This window comes from Microtus pennsylvanicus, chromosome 12 (assembly GCF_037038515.1).
Source record: "Microtus pennsylvanicus isolate mMicPen1 chromosome 12, mMicPen1.hap1, whole genome shotgun sequence".
Lineage (NCBI taxonomy): Eukaryota > Metazoa > Chordata > Mammalia > Rodentia > Cricetidae > Microtus > Microtus pennsylvanicus.
The window spans coordinates 12353039-12376575 of record NC_134590.1 but is presented as its reverse complement, the minus strand read 5'-3'; the positions used below and the strand labels follow the sequence as shown (position 1 = coordinate 12376575).

Here is a 23537-nt window from a genome sequence, read left to right as displayed (position 1 = left end):
AGACTTTTAGACTCAAGTTTTATACCATCTGAGTGTGTGTGTGTGGGGGGGGGGGGGTGCTCCATTCATATCATAAACATTATGAACCTGGAGCTCCCATTAATTCAGAATCAAGAAAACTAAAAATCAGAATTTTCTACAAATATCTGAGACTAATCCCTTGCACACAAATCATTTTTTCATTTTTCCCCACCTCTCCCAACTCCCATCCTTACACATAATGCTTCCCCAATTGGATTTAAGGTCATAATAAATGTGCGGTTAAGTCTTCCACAAGTTTCTAAAAAGATGTTAACCTGGAGACACTCTTGCTCTGCTAAACTTAAAATCAATGACCTAAAAATATTATCTATATGTAAGCTAGAGTCCGCCCTCATAGACCATCCCATTAACCTGTTGTTAACTGTAAGGTTCACAGCCCACCAGCAAGAAAACACTAAAGGGCACACCCTGTGGTCAAAGATTGTTCTCAAGTTTTTTTTACTGCTTTCCTTGGTTGAAAATGAAGTGCCCAGGAAGTCAGAAACCTTACCTTCCCATAAATAAACAAAAGATCCTACAGAAACCAGGGTTAAGGACAACATTTTATTGCTACCAGAGGCTTTATCACCAGTCCATGGTTCAGACTACAGTGCCTTCAGACTGCAAAGGGAGCTCAGGATGCAGAAGTCACTCAGAGAAAAACAAGGGGAATAACTTCTTATCAAGAAAATCCTGACAGCTTAATATAAACTAGGGTACTGAATTCAATTTTAAGTTAGACTCCAATCACGGCTGCCCCATAGCTAGGCAGTTGCTCCTACTCATTTTAAAATAACGAGAACAGATCAGTTACAAAAATCTAAGTATGTGTTACATACATGTTTCTTTGGTGAGCACCCAGATATATTAACTTTATAAGAAATTCTTTATACAAATGTCAAAAATGCTCAAAATGTCCTAATTACACACCATTTTTAAACTTTAAGATAAGCAAAAAGGTAAAAAAAAAAAAACAAGTCATCTTGTTTTTCAACTAAAATGAGACACACAAAGTAAGAGAACTTTTTCAGTTACCATTGATTCATGAGGATAGCTCAAAGTGCCCTTTTTGAACTAACCAACTTGAGCCATGGATTAACATGGATGCCACACAAAAATTTGCTTACTGAATTGCTTTTTTTTTTTAAAAAAAAAAAAAAAGGTGGGGCTACCTATTCAGTGGGAGTCAGAACACATACATCAAGCACAAAGATTATTAAGTATCCAACAGAGAGGCAAGAAAACACAAGAGAAAAACCGAGGACACTGGAAACAAGGTTTCTAGCATTGAATTTTGCAACTTTCCCCCTTAAACGTTGATTTTTATTTTAGTTTTTGGATATGGGGCAAACTATTATTTTAACAAAGAAAAAAGTGGAACTGACATAGTGCAAAGAACTTTACCTTTAAATATATTTTGGATCTTGAATCTATAAATATATGCCTTTATATTAAATAATGTTGAATTGTAAGTAGCCACACAAAGGAACAAAAAGGGCACTTGTTTTTCTTTTCTCCTGGCTCACTTCACTCAGTCTGATAAAGCACATGCCCTTCTCTACAGCCTTTCCTGGTTTTTATTGTCAGCCCTAGTGTGCACTGGAAGGTAACACCTGAAACTACATGACTGAAACAGGCTGCAAGGGTGGACAGGGAGAAGCATGCCCTTCTTGCCTTGATAAATCAGTGCCGCACACAGAGCCCACATTCTCTGAAGCATTATCTTCATTGTAGAGCCGCTTGATGCCATCGTAGAAGTCATCCACTTCCATTTCCTCCACTTTGCGTTTAGCAGAGGTATGCTTGCACCCACTGGCAGCTGGGAGGTGATGGTAGAAGGCTGTTGTACCTCTGACTGGCACTTCTGGCTTGCTGTTGTCCTTGGAGAAACCTGGGCCTGAGACAGAGGAGGGATGTAATTTCAACGCTCCTCTGTCGCAGGACACCAGGGTGTGCTTGAGGGGACGGTAGACATAAACGGAATTTAGAGGCAGGGAAGACTGCAGAGCAGAAAGGTGATGTGCTGCTAGCTCCCGACAGTGGATCAACTGCGAGCTATCCATCTGGACCAGGAAATAAACAAAACGACGTCGATCATTAACAAACACAGTCCACTGTTGCCTTTACCAGCCACTGTTCCATCCTGTGCCTTCTCTCCCTTGAGCTTTATTTTCTCTCTACCACATCTTCTACGTCACTCACTGATTCTTCCACCTACCAAGCATTCTTTGAAATATGCTTATATCCATGCTTCGAGCATAAATCTGCACCTGTGGGCACTTACATCAACAGAAACTTTCTTTGTTCACTGCTCTATTAGCAATGGAAACCATTAAACAAAATGAGTATTTTTTAAACAATGTTTTTTTAAACATTTAATTATGAGGATCAAGTTGTCCCTGTTGTGCCTATACATTTTTTTTAATTTTTATTTATTTATTATGTATACAATATTCTGTCTGTGTGTATGCCTGCAGGCCAGAAGAGGGCACCAGACCTCATTACAGATGGTTGTGAGCCACCATGTGGTTACTAGAAATCGAACTCAGGACCTTTGGAAGAGCAGGCAATGCTCTTAACCTCTGAGCTATCTCTCCAGCCCCGTGCCTATACATTTTGTAGCACTATGAAGTTACTTTCCTTGTCTCTTTTTTTCTTCTTCTAGCTCAGGCTGGCTACCACTCTTGGTTCTCCTGCTTAGCCTCCCAGGTGCTGGGGTCCAGGTGTGCCCATCACACTCAGCTTACTTTGCACATTTCTTACCCATATTTAACTTATGCCAACAAAGCCTGCTCTACATAGCAGAACTGTCTGCAATCCTATAGGAAATAAATTCCACTAAAAGAATACATTTTGTTACATTAGCTGATCACTAAATATATTCACCGTGTTAATCAAGAATCAACTGGAAGAATACACATGTAGAATTACATGAAACTATCAGAATACGTAACAGAAAATGTGGCATTCACCCCTGGTTCACTTAGCCTTCCCTTTTGTAAAGAACTACCTAAGACACTATGGTAAGACAAATTAATAGTCCCTAACTGTTAAGTTTTTGTTTTTGCTTGTGTGTGCATGCATGCATGCTCATGTCTGAGTGGGCACATATGCCATGGCACACACATGGAGGATGTGCAGTCAGTCTGTTTCTCCCCTTCCACCACAGGCTCTAGAGACTGAACTCAGGTGGCTCGGCTTCTATGGACTAGATCTAATTATTAGCACATTGATGTAGGCCCTGCTAAAAAACTAGTAACAGCAGATAAGAAATAGGGTTTCCAATCATTTCAAGCAGCATATAAAAGAGAACAGATAGACAGAAAATCACAATGGACAAGCACTTAGCATCCTAAAAAGAGTAAAAGTGCCACAAATATTCTAACCCCTTGTACACTGGTCATGATCCTGAAACTGTATTTAAAAGGAGCAATGTTAACACTGTTGATGAAGATCAATGAGTTATTTTTAATGATTTATTTTCATTTTATGTGCATTGAAGTTTTGCCTATATGTATGCATGCCTGTGTTCCAGGGACATCAGGTCCACTGGAACAAGAGTTACAGACAGTTGTGAGCTGCTATGTGGGTGCTTGGAAGTGAACCCGGGTCCTCTGTAACAGCAGCCAGAGTGCTCTTAACCACTGAGCCATTTCTCCAGCCCCTGAGAGTTATTTTTTTACAGGTGAAGACCATCAAAAAATGTTAAGACATTAAGCATTAAATAAATAACCTCTATTTGAATTCTACTTTCCATTGGGGTCCCAAAACAAACTTTGTCCAAAATAAATCCTAATCTTGCACAATATGAATTTGTCCTTTTAAAACAAGTCAGCCCCAATCTTCTGCTTTTGTAGTAAAGTGTACTTGTTCTAAGAACATATACTACAATTACCAACTCTGGATGCAAACAAGTCCTTGATCTTTCTCTTAAAATTTAAGCATTTAAAATGAACCATCTATTATCAGCTCTGAGAACCTTACTAGCCATTTTTATTACTGTCTCTCCCCATTTCAATATAGTAACCACTGTCAAAAATATTACTAACTACAGCTGACCAGGGGACTGTGTCAAGTAGCAATAAACACACTATCACATAGGTTCCCAATAAAAAGGAGCAGAATAGCATGACACATGTGATAGGTCCCAGAGAACCCACACGTGGTGAGCAGCATGAAACACTGAAAATACCTGTTGGAATATCAGGTACCTTTCAAGAGTCACCAGGAGTCCATGGTAGGACTTATTTAATCCTCTAGTTTTAAATAAGAACATTTACTTTGACAATTACTTAGCAGGCAGCTAGAGAGACCACAACAGAATTCACACCTAATTACTACCTGATACGATAATCAGGGTGGGCCCCTATAGGTCAGAAAGTAGATGACATGAGCATAGCCATATAAATCAACTACAATAAAGGAGTACAGAGAAAGATGTGGCCATCCTAGTGCGGAGATGCACAGTGACACAGGAGCATTAGAATGGGCTGGGTAGGGGGAACGTAAGAGGAACAAGAGGCAGCTTAGCTTGCCTTTCAAATCAGAGAATATGTGCCAAGTTCAGAAGGAGCAGAGGCAGAGGGAAGACAGAACAAAATGCATGCAGAATGGGGTGTGACTCAAGGGAGGGGGCAACACTGACACGATCTGATGTAAGGCCTCTGACACTAGAACCTCAAGTCTAGGTCTCATCATGGGTCTACTTACAAAGAAAAAAGACCTTAGATTCTGAGCTAAATAAAAACAGATGAACTTAGCAAGGATAGAACTATGCCCAGAATTAGCCTCTTTAATAAAGGTTTAGGTGTTAATTAAACAAAAAGGGTTGGAGATGGCTCTGTGGATAAGAGCACATACTGCTCTTGCAGAGGACTCAAGTTCAAATCCCAGCACCCATATCAGATAGCTCACAAAATATACACAGCAATCAAACTACCACCAGCTCCTTTTTAGCCTTCACAATCACGAAGTTCTATGTCATCTAATAACTCTCAAATTCTCCAAACTGAAACTAATTGATGAATAAATTGATTTCTAAGATCCTATCAAATCAGTTAAGGAAAAGACAAGTTTAAATGAATTTCTTTGAGCCCCAGAACATATACAAAGAAAATCACCATCTCGAGGCTGGAGAGATGGCTCAGAGGTTAAGAGCACTGACTGTTCTTCCAGAGGTCCTGAGTTCAATTCCCAGCAACCACATGGGGGCTCACAGCCATCTGTAATGAGATTTGATGTCCTCTAGAATATATGTAGGCAGAATACCATTAAGAAAATCACCATCTCTGAGCTGTGCACTAGAGAAGGGAAAAATTCATCAGTCTCTATGGACACCAATGTGCAAATATAAACCTGAATTCTCAAGTGGCATGAGCAGAACAAGGCTTTTAGAAAGCTACTAACACACAGCACTATTACTTTACTACATCTAAACTTTTCAGTATACTGAGGTAGTTAATATTTGAAACCATTTGAAAATGCCAGTTACAAACTGGTATTTTTTTAAGCTGAGTGAGAACTGAACCCAGGGCCTTTTCTACCACTGAGCTAAATCGCCAATCCCTCTTAGTTTTACTTTAAAACCATACAGTACCCTCTCAGTTCCATTAAGGAAACAAAAAGTGTGAAGAACATAAGTGAAGCTGGTAGCTACCTGTGCTTTCTGAAGCAGTTCAATCGTAAGAGGAAGCCAATCGGGAATGAGTTTCTCCATTTCCAGACTAACCGTGGCCAGAGCAAGCATGGATCCTTTGAACTGCAGAAGTTGGTTGCAGGCCATACAGTGAAGTAGTTGCTTGGTCAGGAATGCCAGATGTTGAGACGGGCTCAATTTGGGTAAACTGAAAAGTAACTGAGGCCTAGTTGACACCGCAATGGCATGGAACTGGGGGTGGGGGGTGGGGGTGGGGGGAGGAAAAACCACAAAATTGTTATTTAAGGAAAATATCTAAGTATACATAGAAATAACTTCTCAGGCACTACGAAAGTTTGTAATTCAGTGATTTGATATATTTTCAGAATCTAATTTTTCCTTGACTAATTTCAAAGTTTTCTCCAAATCTATACAAAATAGATCAACCTCTGTCCAAGTTACTGGACCAAGACTGTGTGTTCATAGTAAGAACTAAACATTCTGGATATACTTACAATGTGAAGAAAATCCAATGGTGTGGCTGTGTGAAGATCCCAATTCAACTTATCCAGAATAATTCGCTCCATTCTCAAAATCTCAGATGAGGAACAGCCACAGAAACTGTCTCTTGCCAATACCTTTAGTGCTGGAATTTTCTATCCAAGCAAAAGGAACAGGAAACAAATGAACTCAATTTCAGGACAGAAATGAACTCATTTTCAGTATTTGTTCTGACAAATAAAATGTAAAGTAATAGAAAAAAATTAAAAAAAAAAAAAAGAACTAGAGAGGTGGCTTGGTGGTTAAGAGCAGTGGCTGTTCTTTCTGAACCCAAGTTCAATTCCCCATATCTACACGGCGACCCACAACTGTATTAACTCCTAGGGAATCCAATGCCCTTTTCTGACCTCTGTGTTCACCAGGCACACATGCATACAGTACACATACATACATTCAGGCAAAACACTAATATACATAAAATTAAATTTCAAAAAGATAGCTGATGTTCTAAAGCAAGCACATCTCAACACTTAACTGAAACTGTAGTTTATAAGACAGTATTCATTTTACACCCTAGAAGCACAAGTGGTCAGGCCCTGCTCCCAGACTACTCTAATGGCTTTGTCCAGTCCCTTGAGACCAGACAGAGGTGGCCAATCTCCGTCCTACAGAGAAAAAAAGACCAAGATCAGGCCACACAGTCCCACCAATTTTGAGCCACCCTAGGAAGCCCTCCTCCTATATAAACCTGCCTCCTTAGTTCTTTGCTGTGTTTCTTCACAGCAGAGGCAGCCACCCTCTGTGTCTTTCCCAATAAAACTCTTATATGACATTTTTTGTGGCATTCCTTGGCTCCCAACCTTTCCTCTCATAGCAAAAAAGGTTTCATTAACAATAAATGAAAAAAACCTCCAAGCAAGACCTACCAAAACATAAAGAATAAATCTTAGAAGGATTCATTACCTCATCTTCTTCAACAGTCTTAGCAGCTAGAAAAAAACAGCTGATTGCAATACAATTCAAATATTTTGGATGGGCCTAGAATTTCGAAAAGAAGAAGAGCAACATTAGTGATCATACTGAGCTGAGGCTTTGCTAACTGTTTTTAAAACTGAAATATACATTTAGCTCACCGTTCCCCCAGTTTACATCTTAAGTTTCTTTTTTGTTAAATACTATGTAAAGCTCCAAACCTGAGTCATTTCCAAAATTTTAAAACAAAACAAATACTGTCCTCGCAAGATCTCTCCATCTGCCACGACAGCATGTTTACTAGTGACCTATGGTTTAACATGGAAGTCTCTGAACAGAAGCTATGCCTGAGTGTATCTTACAATACTTACTTTTACTGTAGCTAAAAACCTGTCCAAAAGACTGCTTGCCAGAGCAAATGTTTCTGGGTAAAGGTTGAACTGGTATTTGAGTTTGGCCAACCATTGAATTACTTCATCTCTCTGGGATGGAGAAACATTCTATAAGGGAATAATTAAAAAAAATAAAAGATCATAAGGTTTCAGTTATCATTAGGTGTACATTTAGAGTTCTCTAACACAGGGCTGAACAAACAGCTCAGCAGGTAAAGGCATTTGCTGCCAAGCTTGATGACCTGAGTTCAATCAGTGAGATTTGCAGTGAGAGAATCAACTCCCACAGTTGTCCTCTAATCTCCAACATGTGCTGTGGCACACAAATGCCCAAACACAAAATTAATAAATGTGACATATTTTTAAACATTAGGAAATACAAGAGAAAATGCACTAATAAGTTAAAATGTTTTAAGGTCATTCAAAATTGAGATAGATGAAAATACTATATCATATTTAACATTATAATTTACTTTATTAAAATCTTCACAATTCATTTCACCAAGTATCTACAGATTGAATTAAGTTCAGATATTCAGGAAACACAACATTTTAAAATTTAGGTAAATTATTACCAATTGATAATTTTGAATTTTCTCAACTCTGAGTGAGGAAATACCACTCATTAGCTTATCTTAGGAAATATAAATGGACTATCAAGCAGAAGGATTAATTCACTAAAAACAAAACAATCATCTTAATTTCCCTAAATACTATTTTGAACTTCTGAGTAAAGGTCTATGTTTTAAAAGATTAAATACACTTTAAAACAGTAGGGATTATTTTACTTTTATTTGAGTTTCAGTCACTACTAAACAATCAATGTACTCCTGATGCTAAGTAGTCCTTTTGAGGACTACTTACAGGGCCAGATTAGCCCAGGTATATCTCAAGCTCACTGTGTAGTTGAGGGTGACCTTAAAGTTCAGATCCACCTCTCTCTCAAGTGCTGGGACACAGAGGTGCACCACCACACTGAGTTTATGTAATTCTTGGGATTCTAGGGCTTCATATGAGGAGACAAACTTTACCAACAGAGCCATATGCCCCAGCCCCTCATATACCACAAACTGCCATGTAAACACAATGAAGTACCAAACTGGAATAGTGTTTCCAATAAAGGATCATCCTACAAAATATAGTCAAGCCCTGACTTATGCTAACTCATCTTTCTTTATGAAGTACAGTACAATGAAAATACTTTACCTGACTGCTGTCAACCTAAGCTAATTCTTTTATCCTACAAAATTACCTAACATCTATTAAAATATTCAATGATGGTCTCTGTAGAGTGCAGCTCCTCAAGTAAGAATCACAGCTAGAACTACGTTATTGTTTTTCGCTTCCTCTAGTTTTACTAGGCATGACTTGCTCACTCAAGTCCGTGCCACTGCATCCGCTGACCCCTCTCACTCTAGTCCTCCTCTACCTGCTGTCACTTTTGTCCGTTCTTCTACATCACCAAGCCAACTAACACACTTGTATAATTCTTACATCTAGCTCCAAACTCAGTTATAATTGCTATTTTTAGTGGAGAATTAACATACACCTACCTTCTGGTCAACCCTTTAGGAACAACATCACAATGATGAATAAAAATACTAATAATTTACAATATGTTTTATTCACAACTCACTACGAAGTTGGTGAGTGAAAGTTACGTAAGTCTTATAGCTAAGCAGACCATTAAATGGTATTAAGCCAGAGTTACATATGGTGCTCTAGGGACACCTGGCCCTGTGTGGGAGTATAATGAATCTTCTTAGAAGAAATAGCAACTAACTCATATCTTAAAAAATGAGGTGAGGGGCTGAAGAGATAGCTCAGAGGTTACAAGCACTGGCTGCTCTTCCAGAGGTCATGAGCTCAATTCCCAGCAACCACATGGAGGCTCACAACCATCTATGAGACCTGGTGCCCTCTTCTGGTGGACAGGTATACATGCAGACAAAACACTTTATACATAATAAATAAATAATTTTAAAAAATGAGGTGAGGGAGTCCTCTGTGCTACAAAATACAGGAATTTTGATGTTTAAGCCCATGGTCTTTGCTATGGAGGATAGAAATGATTTCAAACTCAAGGCAGTAACATAGTTAAGCTCTGCTGAAGAGCAAACAAGAATAAGGTGGGTAGAGAACCAGGGACTGTTGCCCAGAGAATCAATCCTACAATTCTATAATCAAACAAATAAAGAACTTAAGGCAGTTTTGAAAATAAAGCTGTCAGCCTGAACATTCTAATTGCATAGAGTAGCAGATAAATTTATGTCCTGCAGACTTTTGCCAGTTTGACAGAAAAATGGAGTCAAAATTTTTTTCTTTAAAAGACAGGGTCTCATGAAGTCCAGGCTCACCTCAAACTTGCTATGTACCCAAGGATGATTCCCCTGCTTCCACTACTGGAATTACAGGTATGCACCACCACACCTGGTTTATACAGTGCTGGGTACTAAACCCAGGGCTTCACGTAGGCTAGACAAGCAGTCAAACAACAGAACTACACCTAGAGCCTAGAGTCAGGCTATCAATAATGTGAGTTGGATCAAACCTTTGACAAAACACCACTGTCTAGAGCTATGGCTTCTTTAGGTGAGAGGACATCAGTATAGCCTTACAGTTAGGAACTGGATTAACTATCAGTTGGCAAGGTCCTTAATTACACAATTTCCTGTATTTTAAGAGCCCCATGGTGCTACCAATAAAATCTAGCTCTGTTTCCTAAAGATCTCTGAGAAGTAAAGGTAGTTTCTTCTAATTAAGAAGTTGTGCACTTAAGGAAAATTCAGCCATCCAAATAAACCAACAATAAACAAATTTACTAGAGAGGTAGCAATACCATCTGATGCAGTTAATGGGCTCTTTGGAGAGAAAAGGAACAATAATCAGAAGACACAAGAAACAGGAGCTTACTAACTATCCTGCCATGTCAGACATATAATCAAGAGGGAGAAATAACATTCCCTAATAGCAGACTATATTCTTATCTGGTACACTTGACTTTAAACAAATATAAAAGACGAATACAAGGGACACATGTCACTTTCTGCCTTAACCTTCATACTGTTAACTGTACTTAGGACTCTAATTCTTCCTTATATTATTTTACATCCCTGCTTCCATGATTTATTGCTCCTTCTAGAAGAAATACTCCTTTCTCTATTTTACTTTGACACACACACACACACACACACACACACACACACACACACACACACACACTTCAAAACACTGGGTATTTTTTTTTTAAAGTTACTGCACTGCTGTAACAACCGGGTTCTGAAGAAGCAAGACTCTGGAGAGGAATAATGAAGTGATATTAGCATTCTAAGATACGGGCAAGCAGCTAAGAGTAAACTGGTAGAGCATTTAGGAGAGTTACAGAATGAGAGACAAAATCTGAGACTTATAAAACAAGGAACTAGTGAAGTTGGAGGTCAGAAATCTCAAGGGGAAAAACCCACTTGGCTGATGGTATTAGTTTTTCTCAGAGCTATGACCCATGTACTTGGCAGAACCATTTACAAGGAGGGAAGACTTATTGTGCCTTACTGTTTCAGAGATTTCAATAGTGGTAGCATTGGCGGAAGAGGGGAGAGAAGGAAGGAGGTAGAGAAATAAATAAAAAGGACAAGACAGGCTCTTCCAGCAAAAGGGGGAAAGAGGAAGAAGGCAAACAAAGGGAGGAAGAGGCTGGGGACAAATTCCACCAAGGTCTGGCTCCAGTGAGGCCCCATCTCCTGAAGTTTCCAGCACCTGTGAAAATGGTGCCACCAGTTGGGGACCTAGGTTTTTATACATGGAATCTGTGGGAGACATTTTATATGCAAACTCTAAGACTGATTTTCCTCTTAGATATTTCCTGAATGAAATCCTAAAAATGGATAGTATAGAGATCTAAAAACTTAGGCACACACACACGCGCGCACACAAACACACACACAGATTCATTTTTAATAACAGGTAAAGAAATCACATTCAACTGAAGTCCAGCCCTCAATCAGCCTTGACTACAATCTTTCCTTGGACTACAGTGACTGGTCCCAATTCAGTTTGTCCACCAGAGGGAAGACTGAACTCTCTACAACAGGTTTGGAATGTGACATAACAGCAGTGCTTGCTAAGGAAGCAGAACCTTCTGCTTTGACTTTCCAGCACCACAAAGATAAAATAACTAAGGCTATACCATTTTTAAAATAATAGAATGTTCAGTGTCAAATCAAAATTTATCCAACAAAAACCTAAGTAAACAAACTAAAAGCCAAGAGAGGAAAGCAGGCAAGTGGAAGAAGTATCTTTATCAGAATAAATGACTTCTTACACATGATATCATGGGGGGGGCGCTAGAGAGTTGGCTCAGTGGTTAACTGCTCTATTAGAGGACTTGATTTCAGCATACACATCAGGTGACTCACAAACCCCTTTAACTTCAAGGAGTCTTTCTTACAAAGCCTCCTTTGTTTCAGAGAAAACACATACCCAGTAACAGACAAAGATGAATTTTGCTACTAAATACAACCAAAGGACTAAAATTGAAAAATAATAAGTATAAATTAAAGACTCAAGTGTGCATCTAACAAAAATTACATGGTCAGCTATATTTGTAGCCTTGAAAAATTCTGTTAAGTCTAGGAACCAGAGAGATAGCCCAAAGAGTAAAGGCACATACATGCTGGCAACCCTGGAAACTCAAGTTTAACCCCCAAGACCCGTATCATAGAAGTAAAGAACAAAGACCACACAAATGCCATGGCATACACACAAGTGTGTGTCCATATCCTAAGTAGATAAATGCAAAGAAAAATTAAATTACATAACAAAAATTATACATCTAAACATATTACAGGTAAAAGAAAAAAATGCTAGTAATTTTAAGTAATGTAGAGTAAATCTGTAGTTTCAATGATGGTCCTTTACATATTTAAGCTAGGTTTTCCTTCCAGAAAGTCATCTTTTTAACCACATTAGTGCTGGGACAAGTGTGAGCCACCACACCAAGCATTTCTACATGGATTCTAGGGAATCAAACTCGGTTCCTCGAGCTTAGGAGGCAAATACCACCAGCTGAACCATCTCCTCAAACCCACTAGAAGCATTTCTGAGGTTAAATTTAGGAAAAGCCTCGTATAATTAGAAAGTAGAGCTTTTCTAAGATAGAATGGACAAAGGAACACAACTACATTATCAGAGATGTTAAACAAAATGATCCTTTTACTGTACAGTTAGATTATATCTGCTTCCAAACTTAACGCATACAAACATAAGTAGGAAACAGTTCTGAAATACAATTCTAGAGTCAGTAAGGTGGCTAAGGAAGGGCATCGAGCCGTGTAAGCTTGACTGAAATAAGTTTAACTCCTAGAACTCTAGTGAGAGAAGCAAAGAACTGATTCCACAACTGGTCCTTGGACTTCCACGTGCATATCCTATTCACAAACAGTAATAAAGTTACACAATCCAACAGTTGCTACTAGAACTAGGTCTGGATGTGAGGACTAAAATGATCCCTTGTCCCTTTTGAGTGTTATTCTTAGCCCGCTAGCCTGGAACTTTTGGAAATCCTACTGCCTCGGCCTCCGAAGTGCTGGGGTTAGAGGAATGCTCCACCACCTCCAGCTGAAAACTCCAATTTTTAAGAAAGTTTGGGTAATTCTGATCTATTTAGTCTCCAAGTAGTTCGTGTAAACCTGTGTTTCAGCTGTCCTTAGCATAAATCCTACTTTTGGAACCATATAATCAGATGGCCTTTGATTCCTTAGTGTTCAAAAATTCTAATAAAAACCACTTTAAAGTTTGTAACAGGACTTTGTTCTTTTTTGCAATCGAAAGCACTTTAGCAAAAATAAATGCAGACTATCTGAAAAGGTCACTGTTTTCAATTTTTCCCTAAATTTATTTAATGCAACTATAAAAAACTTCAACTATTCTATAGAACTTTTCTGTAAGTACCAAGAACACATAATAGACCACTACTTAAATAAATTATAAAGAAGCCATAATTTATTTATTTAAATTCATTTAATAATTTATTTAAAGGTTTAACTCTGAATGTGCTAAAAACATACCTGAAAAATCCAATACTCACTGGTAGACAGAGGAGGATCAGGAAACTAATGGCTAGCATTCACTGGCAAAGCAAGTCTGAGGACAGCCTAGGCTACAAGAGACCCCAACTCAAAACACCATCAGAAAGTAATAAATGTTTCATGGGAGTCTACTGTATGTCAAAAAATAATGACGCAACATCACCACCAAGAAATGCAGTGGAATCACCAGGAAATTATACTGTGTTCTCACAAGGGAAGTACAGACAGGGGTGGGAGTCACAGGTGTAACAGGATTATTTTCTTGCCTGACCACATTTTGCTCAAAATCCAGGGGTGGGGGGTAGAGGGATGTTGGTCTAAAATGAAAAACAGCTGTAAGAATGGCCTTGCACTCACAGGAGACAAGGAAAGGGAAGTAAAAGAAAGCAGAAGCAAGCAGCACAAAGGAAACTCTAAAATACTGCACTTTTCTATTTTTAGCAGCACTTAAAAGTAAGTAACAGTAGAAAGGCCAGCCCACGACCAGGAATTAGATTGCTCTTTTAAGCCTAAACCCATATCCTCTCCTATTCCCATCAGATTAAGTCCACTCTAAGTTTAAAGTATTAAATAGAACTACTTGGCATTACTAAAGAAAGTCCTTGACTAATGCCCTCCTGGTCTGACTCCATTTTGTGTTTTCTTAGAAGTTCTCAGCCCTCTACCCACCCTGCTCCTCCCAACAGTCACATCTGCCTTGGCAACACACGTGAGATTTGTTATCAGGGACAGCAGGACGGCTCAGTAGGTAGAGGGAGCTAGCAAGCTTTGTTGGATCCCAGAGGAGGGAGAAAATCAACTTCCACATAAACACTGCAGTACCCACACATATAAATAATAAATGTTAATATTTTATCTTACATGTCCCAGAATTTTTATAAACTAAACTACTTGGCTGAAGAATTTTACTCATCTTTTAACAAACTAAACATCCTTTAGTTTGTAGATTATTTGATAAGGGAATATTAGAGATAATATAGAAATGTTACAATGAAAGAGATCCATTACTATAACTCATGATTATTCAATCTGGAAAACTTACATATTAGTCTAAGACTTGAGGATTGACTTTAGCTATATGAATTTGTAAGACATACCATACTTTATATCTTTTTGTGACCATATTACAAATAGTTTAAATTATGTTGTAGTTGTCCTGTTTAAAAAGCTTCAGGGAAGGAAAAAGAAGTAGGTCCACCTTATAAGTTTCGAGCCTGTCTTGTTCTCTATAACCTCAAATGACACCCATTAACTTGGCTACAGAATAGACCAGGTAAAGTGGTAATTCAGAAATTTAAAGTATCACCTTTACAGCTATGCTGCCAATGGTTATTATGGTTAGCTGCATACTGACTTAAGGAGATAGAGGAGAAAAGGGAGAGTTCTTTTTAAACTCTGCTGGAAGGCTTTGAGTCCCAACAGTCAAGAAATTCAAAGTTTTCTCCATTCATATCTTCAATATGTACAACTGTACCTGGAATATAGCAAATATTCAATAAACATTTAAAGAAATCTAAGCCATACATTCATACTAAAATAGAATGAAAAAGTATAAGAGACTGCCTCAAGAAAAGACTCAAATTGCAACTACTATTCGAATATTACCGAAGTCCCGAACAACATAGGACTGACTATACTTATCTTAAGAGAATCAAATGATCATGCCTAAGGGTTCCTACCACAGACAATACTTATTCAAAATCAACTAGTCTTCAACATGCAAACTGACAAACAGCAGATGCAAAAAAGATTTTTTCAGGTTGTAGGAAGAGTTAAAAGTAGAAAGACTTCAGAAGTCTATAAAGCTAAGATAACCTGTAACAGCAATATTTGTCATTTCATCACATATTAAAACTTTCCTAGCCACTCTTCTAAACCCCAAGCACCTTATTAGGTACTAGAGATACAAACATGTACAAGTCTTACATAGTAAACTGCTGGAGTGGATAAACTTTTAGTTACTAACTACCAGAATATGATTAAAGTACAAAAATGTCTGAAGGAGAAAGTGTATAGACAATAGCAAAGAGTTCACCTTACTATTTCTTAAAGACTTACAAGCCGGGCGGTGGTGGCGCATGCCTTTAATCCCAGCACTCGGGAGGCAGAGGCAGGCGGATCTCTGTGAGTTCGAGGCCAGCCTGGTCTACAAGAGCTAGTTCCAGGACAGGAACCAAAAAGCTACGGAGAAACCCTGTCTCGAAAAATCAAAAAAAAAAAGTACAGAAGACTTACAACACTGCCATGACCTTAATAACTCACTTCAACTCCTTATAAATACTGACAAAGAAGTAAAGATGTCCCTCTAGAAACAGCTTACTATTGAATTAGTCTACAAGAAAAATGAATGCATGTAATTACCAGTAACTCACGTAAATCAAAAGTTTTATCTTACTTTATTCAGAAAGATGTTTCTTTTCTTTTCTTTTTTTTTGGGGGGGGGCGGGTTTCTCTGTGGCTTTGGAGCCTGTCCTGGAACTAGCTCGGTAGACCAGGCTGGTCTCGAACTCACAGAGATCCGCCTGCCTCTGCCTCAGAAGTGCTGGGATTAAAGAATGTTTTTTCCTTGTCTTTGCAAGGTCTTGTGTAGCTCAGGCGAGCCTCCAAGTAACACTGACCTTGAACTTGTCTTAAGGGGGCGAGCCTCCAAGTAACACTGACCTTGAACTTGTCTTAAGTGCTATGATTGTAAGTAGCCCCCCACCCCCACCCAGCTGAGAACATATGTAATAATACAAATATTCCCCATGAAGCATTAGGATAATGCATTTCTAATAAAACACTTGTTTTAAGAGAAATTACCTGATTTGTACTCATTTTCGGCACATTGACCTTCCACATCTGGGCTTCCCTGGAGATTGCCCTTTCCAATAGGAATGACAATCTCTGGTTTTCCAAAGGTCCTGGAAACTTCATGATATCCCTTTGGATCTGTCTGTCACCCAGCTTGATGTGGCTACCTAGTAAAATCAAATATAAATAATGTTCATTGCTTAATTACAGAATAAGTACAATATACACATTTATAAATGTTAGCATTTATTAAATAATTTATAAAACAAAATAAGAATGTTATGAGGCAGTATAGGATTTTATAGCTCTTTAAAATGCCATATGTTTAAGCTAGCAGTAATATTATATAAAACATCCTCACTTTAAATCTGAAATTCTAAAACCACAGACTTTTTATTTGAAATTCTTAGCAATAGTTGTCCCAAACCTTCTCCCTAAAAATAAAGTAAAACTACTAAGGGCCATTCCTTTTATTTATCATTTAAACATATTAAATATTACATTAACCATTTTAAGTTATGTAAGGGGGAACAAGACTGATTTAAGGGATTGTTATCCTATGTGTAATTAAGGCCTTCAGTAAAATGTTCAGATGTTATCAAGTGAAAAACAGGAAATATTTTTAGATGAGTGAAAAATAAAGACAGAAAACTTACAAGATACAAAGGAAGCTGTGGGCATTAAGGAGTTTAATTACTGAAAATGCCTATATTAAAATATTCCAAATCATCTGCTTAACCTCCACCTAAAAAGACAACCTAAATCACGTGTGGTGGTGAACGTACTCTCAGCACTTCCGAGGACCTGTGCTGTACAGCAAGACCTGGTCTTAGAAAAAGAAAACAAAAATGGCAGGTAGTGGTGGCACACACCTTTAATCCCAGTGCTTGGGAGGCAGAGGCAGGCGGATCTCTGTGAGTTAAAGACCAGCCTGGTCCACAAGAGCGAGTTCCAGGACAGGTTCCGAAGCTACGGACAAACCCTGTCTCAAAACAAACAAAAACAAAGAACAAAGAGAATATTTCTTTAAACATAAAACAAAAACAAATCCCAAACTATAAACCAGGTCTGGTGGTGCACACTTGCAAACTTGGGAGATAGAGACAGGAGGATGAGAAGTTCAAAGTCATCCTTAGCTACATTGCAACTTTAAGGTCAGCCTGGGCTTTTCAGATAATCATTTAATTACTGGAACAATGTGATGAAAAGGAGAAACAACGAACTCAATTGAGAATTAGTATAAAGAGGTACAGTTTAAATGTACTTCTAACTGAACTGGCTCCTGTACTAAGAAAAGGTATATTTTAAATGACACTACTAGATTAAGGAGATAAATGGAATGTTGACTATAAGTTAGTCTATATGCATCAAAATTAATTTACTAAAATTTAAAACTGTACTGTAACTCTCTAAGAGAATACTCCTACTCATAGGAGATACTGAGCCTTAGGAACAAGGTCCTAATATGTGCCGTATCAAAGACAAAAAATGAGTATAATTCGGAAAAGGCATTTTTGCACTCCTAGTAAGGCAATCACAACACCAACTCTATTCTATCCTGTGCGGACTGTTGGAGTCCAGTTCTTCCTTTTCTGAACAGGGATTATCTTATCCGCGATCCCCTCCTTACTGTATACACCAGAAATACTGGGTCATGGGTGATTCATGTCATCCACTGTTCATCAGACTTGCAGAGCCTTCTGCAGCTCCAATTCCTCCCGCTAAATTTGCTCTTAATCTATTAGCATCACGTTTTGGATTTGTGCAAGCACACTCCACCTTCCTTTACCAGCTCCTGGACATAATCCTACCTTTGCATTTAACTACGACCACTGCTTTTTCAACTAATCACGAGATTCTTAACCACTAACAGTTTCCAGAATTTAGCACCGTGCCCAATAAATAGCAGCTTACACTTGTCAGGTACTTATAAATCAACCCGCGATGGTTTGCTATTTGGGCAGCTATTTTGACCTAGATAATCCTCCATTTAAAGATGAACAAGCACATACTGGTAAGTTGAATGCTCTTCATTTCTAAAGAAGTACACGATCGATCAGAACAAACTCTTCGCTTCTAATCTTGACCCCTCCCTCCTAAAAAAAAAAAAGGCAGGGTCTCACTAAGGTAGCCCTCGCTGTCCTGAGACTTGCTAGCTATACGAGCTGCTGTTCAAATGCTCAATGGCTCCTCGGTGAGGGTGAAGTAGAAGTATTTTACTTTGCTATTCTACGATCTCCAGTTGACCCATCTACCTGACACTTCCCGCTACTTTACCACAATGTTCAGCTTCTGTCTAAAAGATCTGCGGTGGAGCCGGTAGCAGAGGGCACTGAGCTCTTTAAAATTCGGCATTTTTCTGTCCTTTACGACGCCTTCTAGTATCCTCTACCAACCCAAGCCCTAGGTAACGTAATCCTCCCGCATTACCGCGGGGTGGGGGTACACTATTTGCTTGGCATTCACTCTGCTTTGCCCTGTATATTATCTTCGTGCGGCCCCGCGGGATCGGTAGTCCCGAAGGGCGGGGGGTGTGTCCGCTTCTTTATTAGCCTGGCTCGCGGAGTCTGTTAACTGGCACCCCAGTCGATAACGCACTGTGGCTACAAGTTACTTGGGGGACAGAAACACCGGCTGAAAGGAATCCCACCCTGCACGGCCAGAGGTGGCGGGGTAGGGGAGCGTCCCCCAAGGTGCCCAGATAAGGCCCACAGAAGGACCGGTCCTAGAGGAGCGGCGCGCGCCCCCGCGAGCTCCCCCTCCGGTGGCGCGCACGGCGGCCGCGCCGCCGCCCTCACCTTCTTCTCCTCCTCTTCCTCCTCCTCCTCCTCCCCGGCAGAGCTGTAGGCCTCACAGTGGTGACGCGGGGTCATCCGGGGACCCGTTACCACCTCATGATCCTCGGCGCGCGGCAGCGGGGCGCGCGGGACCAAGGGCCGGGCCGACTGAGGAGGGAGAAGAGGGCGAACCGGGCCGGCGGGCGCGGGCACTCGGGCGGGACGCACGGCTGCGGCCGAAGGGTCAGTCAGCGAACTAATTCCATGATGACCCTGGGCCCGAGGCCGCCGCCGCCGGTCCCGCTCCTCTGACCGCCGCCGCTGGTGCCCGGGTGAGGAGGGGGCGCCCTCTCGCCATAGGGCGGCGGGGGCCGGGGAGAGGCGCGGGGTGAGGCCGGCTCTGCCCCTGCCCGGGGGAAGCGCCTCCGAGGGGAAATGGTGGAAGGGGGGGGAAGGGGGAAAAAAAGAAAAGAAAAGGGGAAAGGGGGAGAAAATAAGAAAAAGCGAGACAGAGGCGCTGGCGCGTCCGCTCGCGGGGAAGACTGGGGAGGGAGGGGCGAGCAAAAAGCGCCGGCCGCCTAGCTCCGCCCTCGCGGACTGATCTCGTCCGCGCGCGGCTGTAAACAACACCAGGGTCCTCCCTGCAACTTCCGGTGTTCCACGGACGCATAGAAGACTTTGAGCAAAGCTGAACCTCTGGAGAAGATCTATGGAAGGAGCTGGCATGGGTGAGATAGGAGGAAGTGCGTTTGGTGTGCACAAAGAGAAGGAAAGGTGCGCGGACTCGTTGATCTTAGGGAGCGGAAGAACCCTTCTTCTTCCGCGCGGTGACGTAAGCGGCTTGGTTAGCCGAGGAGGCGTGCAGCAGCCGGAGAGTGTGCTGCGCATGCGCCTCTGTAAAGAAAGGCGTCCCTGGGCGCTCGCCTCAGGGAAGGGTTTCTGGGCGAGCGCCTAAGTCCAGATTAGAGTCTCCCGATACTTTCCAACCCTGCTTGTCTCTAGAACTCCTAAGCGAACTTCCTGAACGGGGCTGGTGATATTTTGTGTAAAGATCACATTCTCTACTACTTCGCCAAAAAAAAAAAAAATTCTGTTGTACCCTTCATATTGACGATGATGGGCGTGTGGCTTTTTACTGGTCTGTGGGTGTTGGGAGACTCTGAAGCACTTTAGAAATCAGAAAAACTAAGAAGATCATATCCTGGGTACTTAAGGCCACTTTTTAAAACAGTAGATTTCGCTACCGACCGACGCCTTGGCATTGTGCCAAGGGAATTCTAGTCACCAACCAGTATGTCTAGGAAGTTTTATTCCTAGTGATAAAACGGATCCTGTTTTATGCTATTTTATCAGGGTTCTTTTTATCGCTAGGTAATTAACGAATGTAAGATGTGTTTTATTAACTTGGAGTCCTTTTTACTCCAGTCGGTAGATTTTGCTTGCCTTATAAATGGTCCTATTTGCTAACGCTCTTAGCAAATAGCTTTGGGAAAGAGGAAAACTGGAACTCAACCATTTATATAGTCACGTACTCATTTTACATCACTGAAAAAAAATGTGGGCCAGGTTCTTACAAAACTGGGATTAGCTTGAAGACAGAGACGGGCCCCTGCCTTCAAGGAGTGTGCAGTTTAAGCACAGTGAATAGCCAGGGAACTAATTATCACGCTTGGAAAACGCCTAGTACACTGTCGTACTGGACAGCCATCCCCTCCTTAGAACAGAAGGTCATAGATGTCAAGAATCTCGTAGCCTTTGTTTTACGCTACCTCTCTGTGTTATATTAAGAAGACCTGACGACTGGCTGGATAAACGGGCGCCAGGAGCAGAAGTGTCAAGATGGAAAATTACAGGCTGCTTTGGCAACACCCTTAGCTGGTTGGGCTCCGTGAAGGTTTCTTTGTAGAAGTGACTGAGACTTGAAACCACTGGGCAAAGGAAAGTCCGAGCAAAGGAAGCAACGTGTGCAAAGGCTCATCTTCCTCTGAGACTCGGCTGGGAGAAGGCTGAGGCCAGAGAGGAAGAGTCCACGGGAGACAGGTGAATAGGAAGCGCTGGAAGGATTTCAAGTAGGTTATATGTGTGTCCCGCACGTCTCCACCTCAGGCTTGTTCTGTATTGTTACCTGGTTTTTATTTTATATGACCCGTTGGGGTCCGGTGTCAACTCAGACACTAAATTATCTCTCTGGACCAGACCCCAACATAAACTATCTCTCTCCCGTCCGGCATGGAGGTGCAGGAATAACACACAACTCACATGGTTTTATCGGGCGGGAGATTCTCAGAGATCCCTCATGAAATCCTGAGTTCATGTGCTGAAGAATTTCTCTCTTTATTCTCCAAACAGCCTTATATATCAAAACATAACCCGAGGGGGAAATCATTAGCATTCTGTCTCCAAGGTAACCAGGTGAATGGCTTCTAGTCTCATCCACAACTGCCTGGGCTTTCTGTCCGTCTTCCTGGTCAGTATCTAGCTCTGTCACATAGGCTGAATTAGTACTTCTTTTAAGGCATCATCCAAATTACAAAGAAAGGAGCAGAACAGCATCCTGACCTTTTGTTAGGGTAGCGACAACCTGTCTTAAGGGTATGTGACCACTTCAGGCAGGTGGATCTCTGTGAGTTCAAGTCCAGCCTGGTTTACAGAGTGAGTTTCAAGACAGCCAGAGCTACACAGAGAAACCCTGTCTCGAAAAGGGGGAGGGGGGAAGGAAAGAAAGAAAAAGAAAACAAACAGGCTAAGGGATACCAATAAAATAATATTCAACAAAAACTAACATATCTGAATATGACAAAACAAACAGAAAAGAACCCAAGCAAAGGCACAGGAAACAGAGGCAGACTCTTTTGCACACTCAGGAATTCCATAAAAACATAAAACTGAAAGCCATAACATACATACAAAGGAGAGAGAGAGAGAATATATATAAAATAAAGAAGAAAAGATCTGGGCATGCGGCTTACCCTGAAGACTAGTGTGTTCCCCATTAAGACTTCTTTGGAGAAAACTTAAATTTTCATTTGCAAGTGGTAGTCAATTGGAGGTAGCTCTTGGTTGGGGCTGGAACATGTGTCCATGTGTCCGCTTCTCTTTTCAGCTCTAAGAGCCCCCGTCTGGTGCGGACCTGTGCATGCTGCCTCGGTCGCAGAGGTTCTGTGTACACATGGACCCTGTTGCTCCAGAGACCTTTGTTTCCTCTCGGCTCTGGCTCTTCCATGACTTCCACCTCCTTTTCTCTAGGGTTCCCTTAGGGGAGAGATCTGAAGCTTCATTTGGTGACAGGAGATGCCTAAATGGGGCTCTATCTCCCCCATTATTTTGCAATTTCATTTAGATAACCTTCATGCATGTATATTTTGTAGGACGATTCTACGGTATTGTTTCCATACTACCTCTCAAATGGCCCCTAATTTTAGCTGTTTCTCTTCATATTCCTCCCTTGTCATCCTCTTCTCTCCCACACCCCGCTTGATCATCTTGTTCCAGTCCCCCCATCTGTCCTATTTCCATTTACTAGGGAGATCTGTCTGTCTTCTTAGCCCCCCCATCTGTTACTCTGTATCTAATCTCTGTGGTTCTATGGATTGTAGCTTGGTTATTATTGACTTAATGGATAATATTCATATATAATTGAATACATATTTTTCATATTTGTCATTCTGGGTCCGAATTACCTCACTCAGGGTGATTTTTTCTAGTTCCATCCATTTACCTGTGAATTTCATGATTTCATTTTTGTAACAGCTGAATAATATTCTATTGTGTAAATGTACCACATTTTCTTTTATCTATTCATTTGTTGAGGGAAATCAAGGTTGTTTCCAATATTTGGCTATTATAAATGGAGCAGCAGTGACCATGGTTGAACAAGTACCTCTGTGGTAGGATGAGACATCCTTTGGGTATATGGTCAAGAGTGGTATAGCTGGATCTTGAGATGAATTGATTACCATCTTCCTGAGGAACCTTCATGCTGATTTTCATAGTGCAAGCCTTTTAATCTTGAATGACTGGGATTCCCTGTCTCCTTTGTCTTGAATAAGCTTTTTACATGAAGCTTTCATGAGATAGTTTATGAAGGTACCATCATATAGGAGAAAGAGTGAGAAGAAGAGAAACCATGGATACCATTGCAATCACTTATCTGTAGGATCTACCTGCTGTTTCCACCCAACTGTCCAGAGACAGAATGTACCAGTAAACTTCCCAAGCCAACTACTATGACGTCAGGAAAGAGGAAGCACCCATTAAACAAATAACATAAAGATCTTTTAATGCCTATGAAATGGAAAGAAGGGTGTGGAGGAGGTGTCAAAATCAAACTGCTGGGGAAGAGGTGGAGAGTCAACCAGAA

The 23537-nt window shown here is 40.6% G+C and overlaps 1 protein-coding gene across 3 annotated transcripts; it reads right to left on the bottom strand.

The window, feature by feature from the left end:
• Positions 1-1174: 1174 nt before the first annotated feature.
• Positions 1175-19406, bottom strand: Ccni (cyclin I). 3 transcript variants are annotated; one of them, XM_075943283.1, is made up of 7 exons: positions 19199-19376; positions 16410-16567; positions 7501-7629; positions 7121-7195; positions 6172-6312; positions 5678-5908; positions 1175-2084 (listed from the first exon to the last, which is right to left on the bottom strand). In XM_075943283.1, the coding sequence occupies exons 2-7, from the start codon at positions 16521-16523 to the stop codon at positions 1641-1643; spliced, it is 1134 nt and encodes a 377-aa protein (XP_075799398.1). In that variant the 5' UTR covers positions 16524-16567; positions 19199-19376; the 3' UTR covers positions 1175-1640. The 3 variants fall into 3 exon arrangements, with proteins under 3 accessions (XP_075799398.1, XP_075799397.1, XP_075799399.1); XM_075943282.1 differs by lacking the exon at positions 19199-19376 and adding an exon at positions 18413-18479; XM_075943284.1 differs by lacking the exon at positions 16410-16567 and having other exon boundaries at positions 19199-19406.
• Between the last annotated feature and the right edge of the window lie 4131 nt (positions 19407-23537).

Excerpts from the sequence above, each read along its gene's own strand:
- Ccni (XM_075943282.1), bottom strand. The coding sequence starts at position 18,434 with ATGAAGAGCATTCAACTTACCA. Across the intron at positions 16,568-18,412 it reads GAAGAGCATTCAACTTACCA|GTAGCCACATCAAGCTGGGT; the intron begins GTATGTGCTTGT and ends TGATTTTACTAG. Across the intron at positions 7,196-7,500 it reads GGTTTTTAGCTACAGTAAAA|GCCCATCCAAAATATTTGAA; the intron begins GTAAGTATTGTA and ends TCGAAATTCTAG.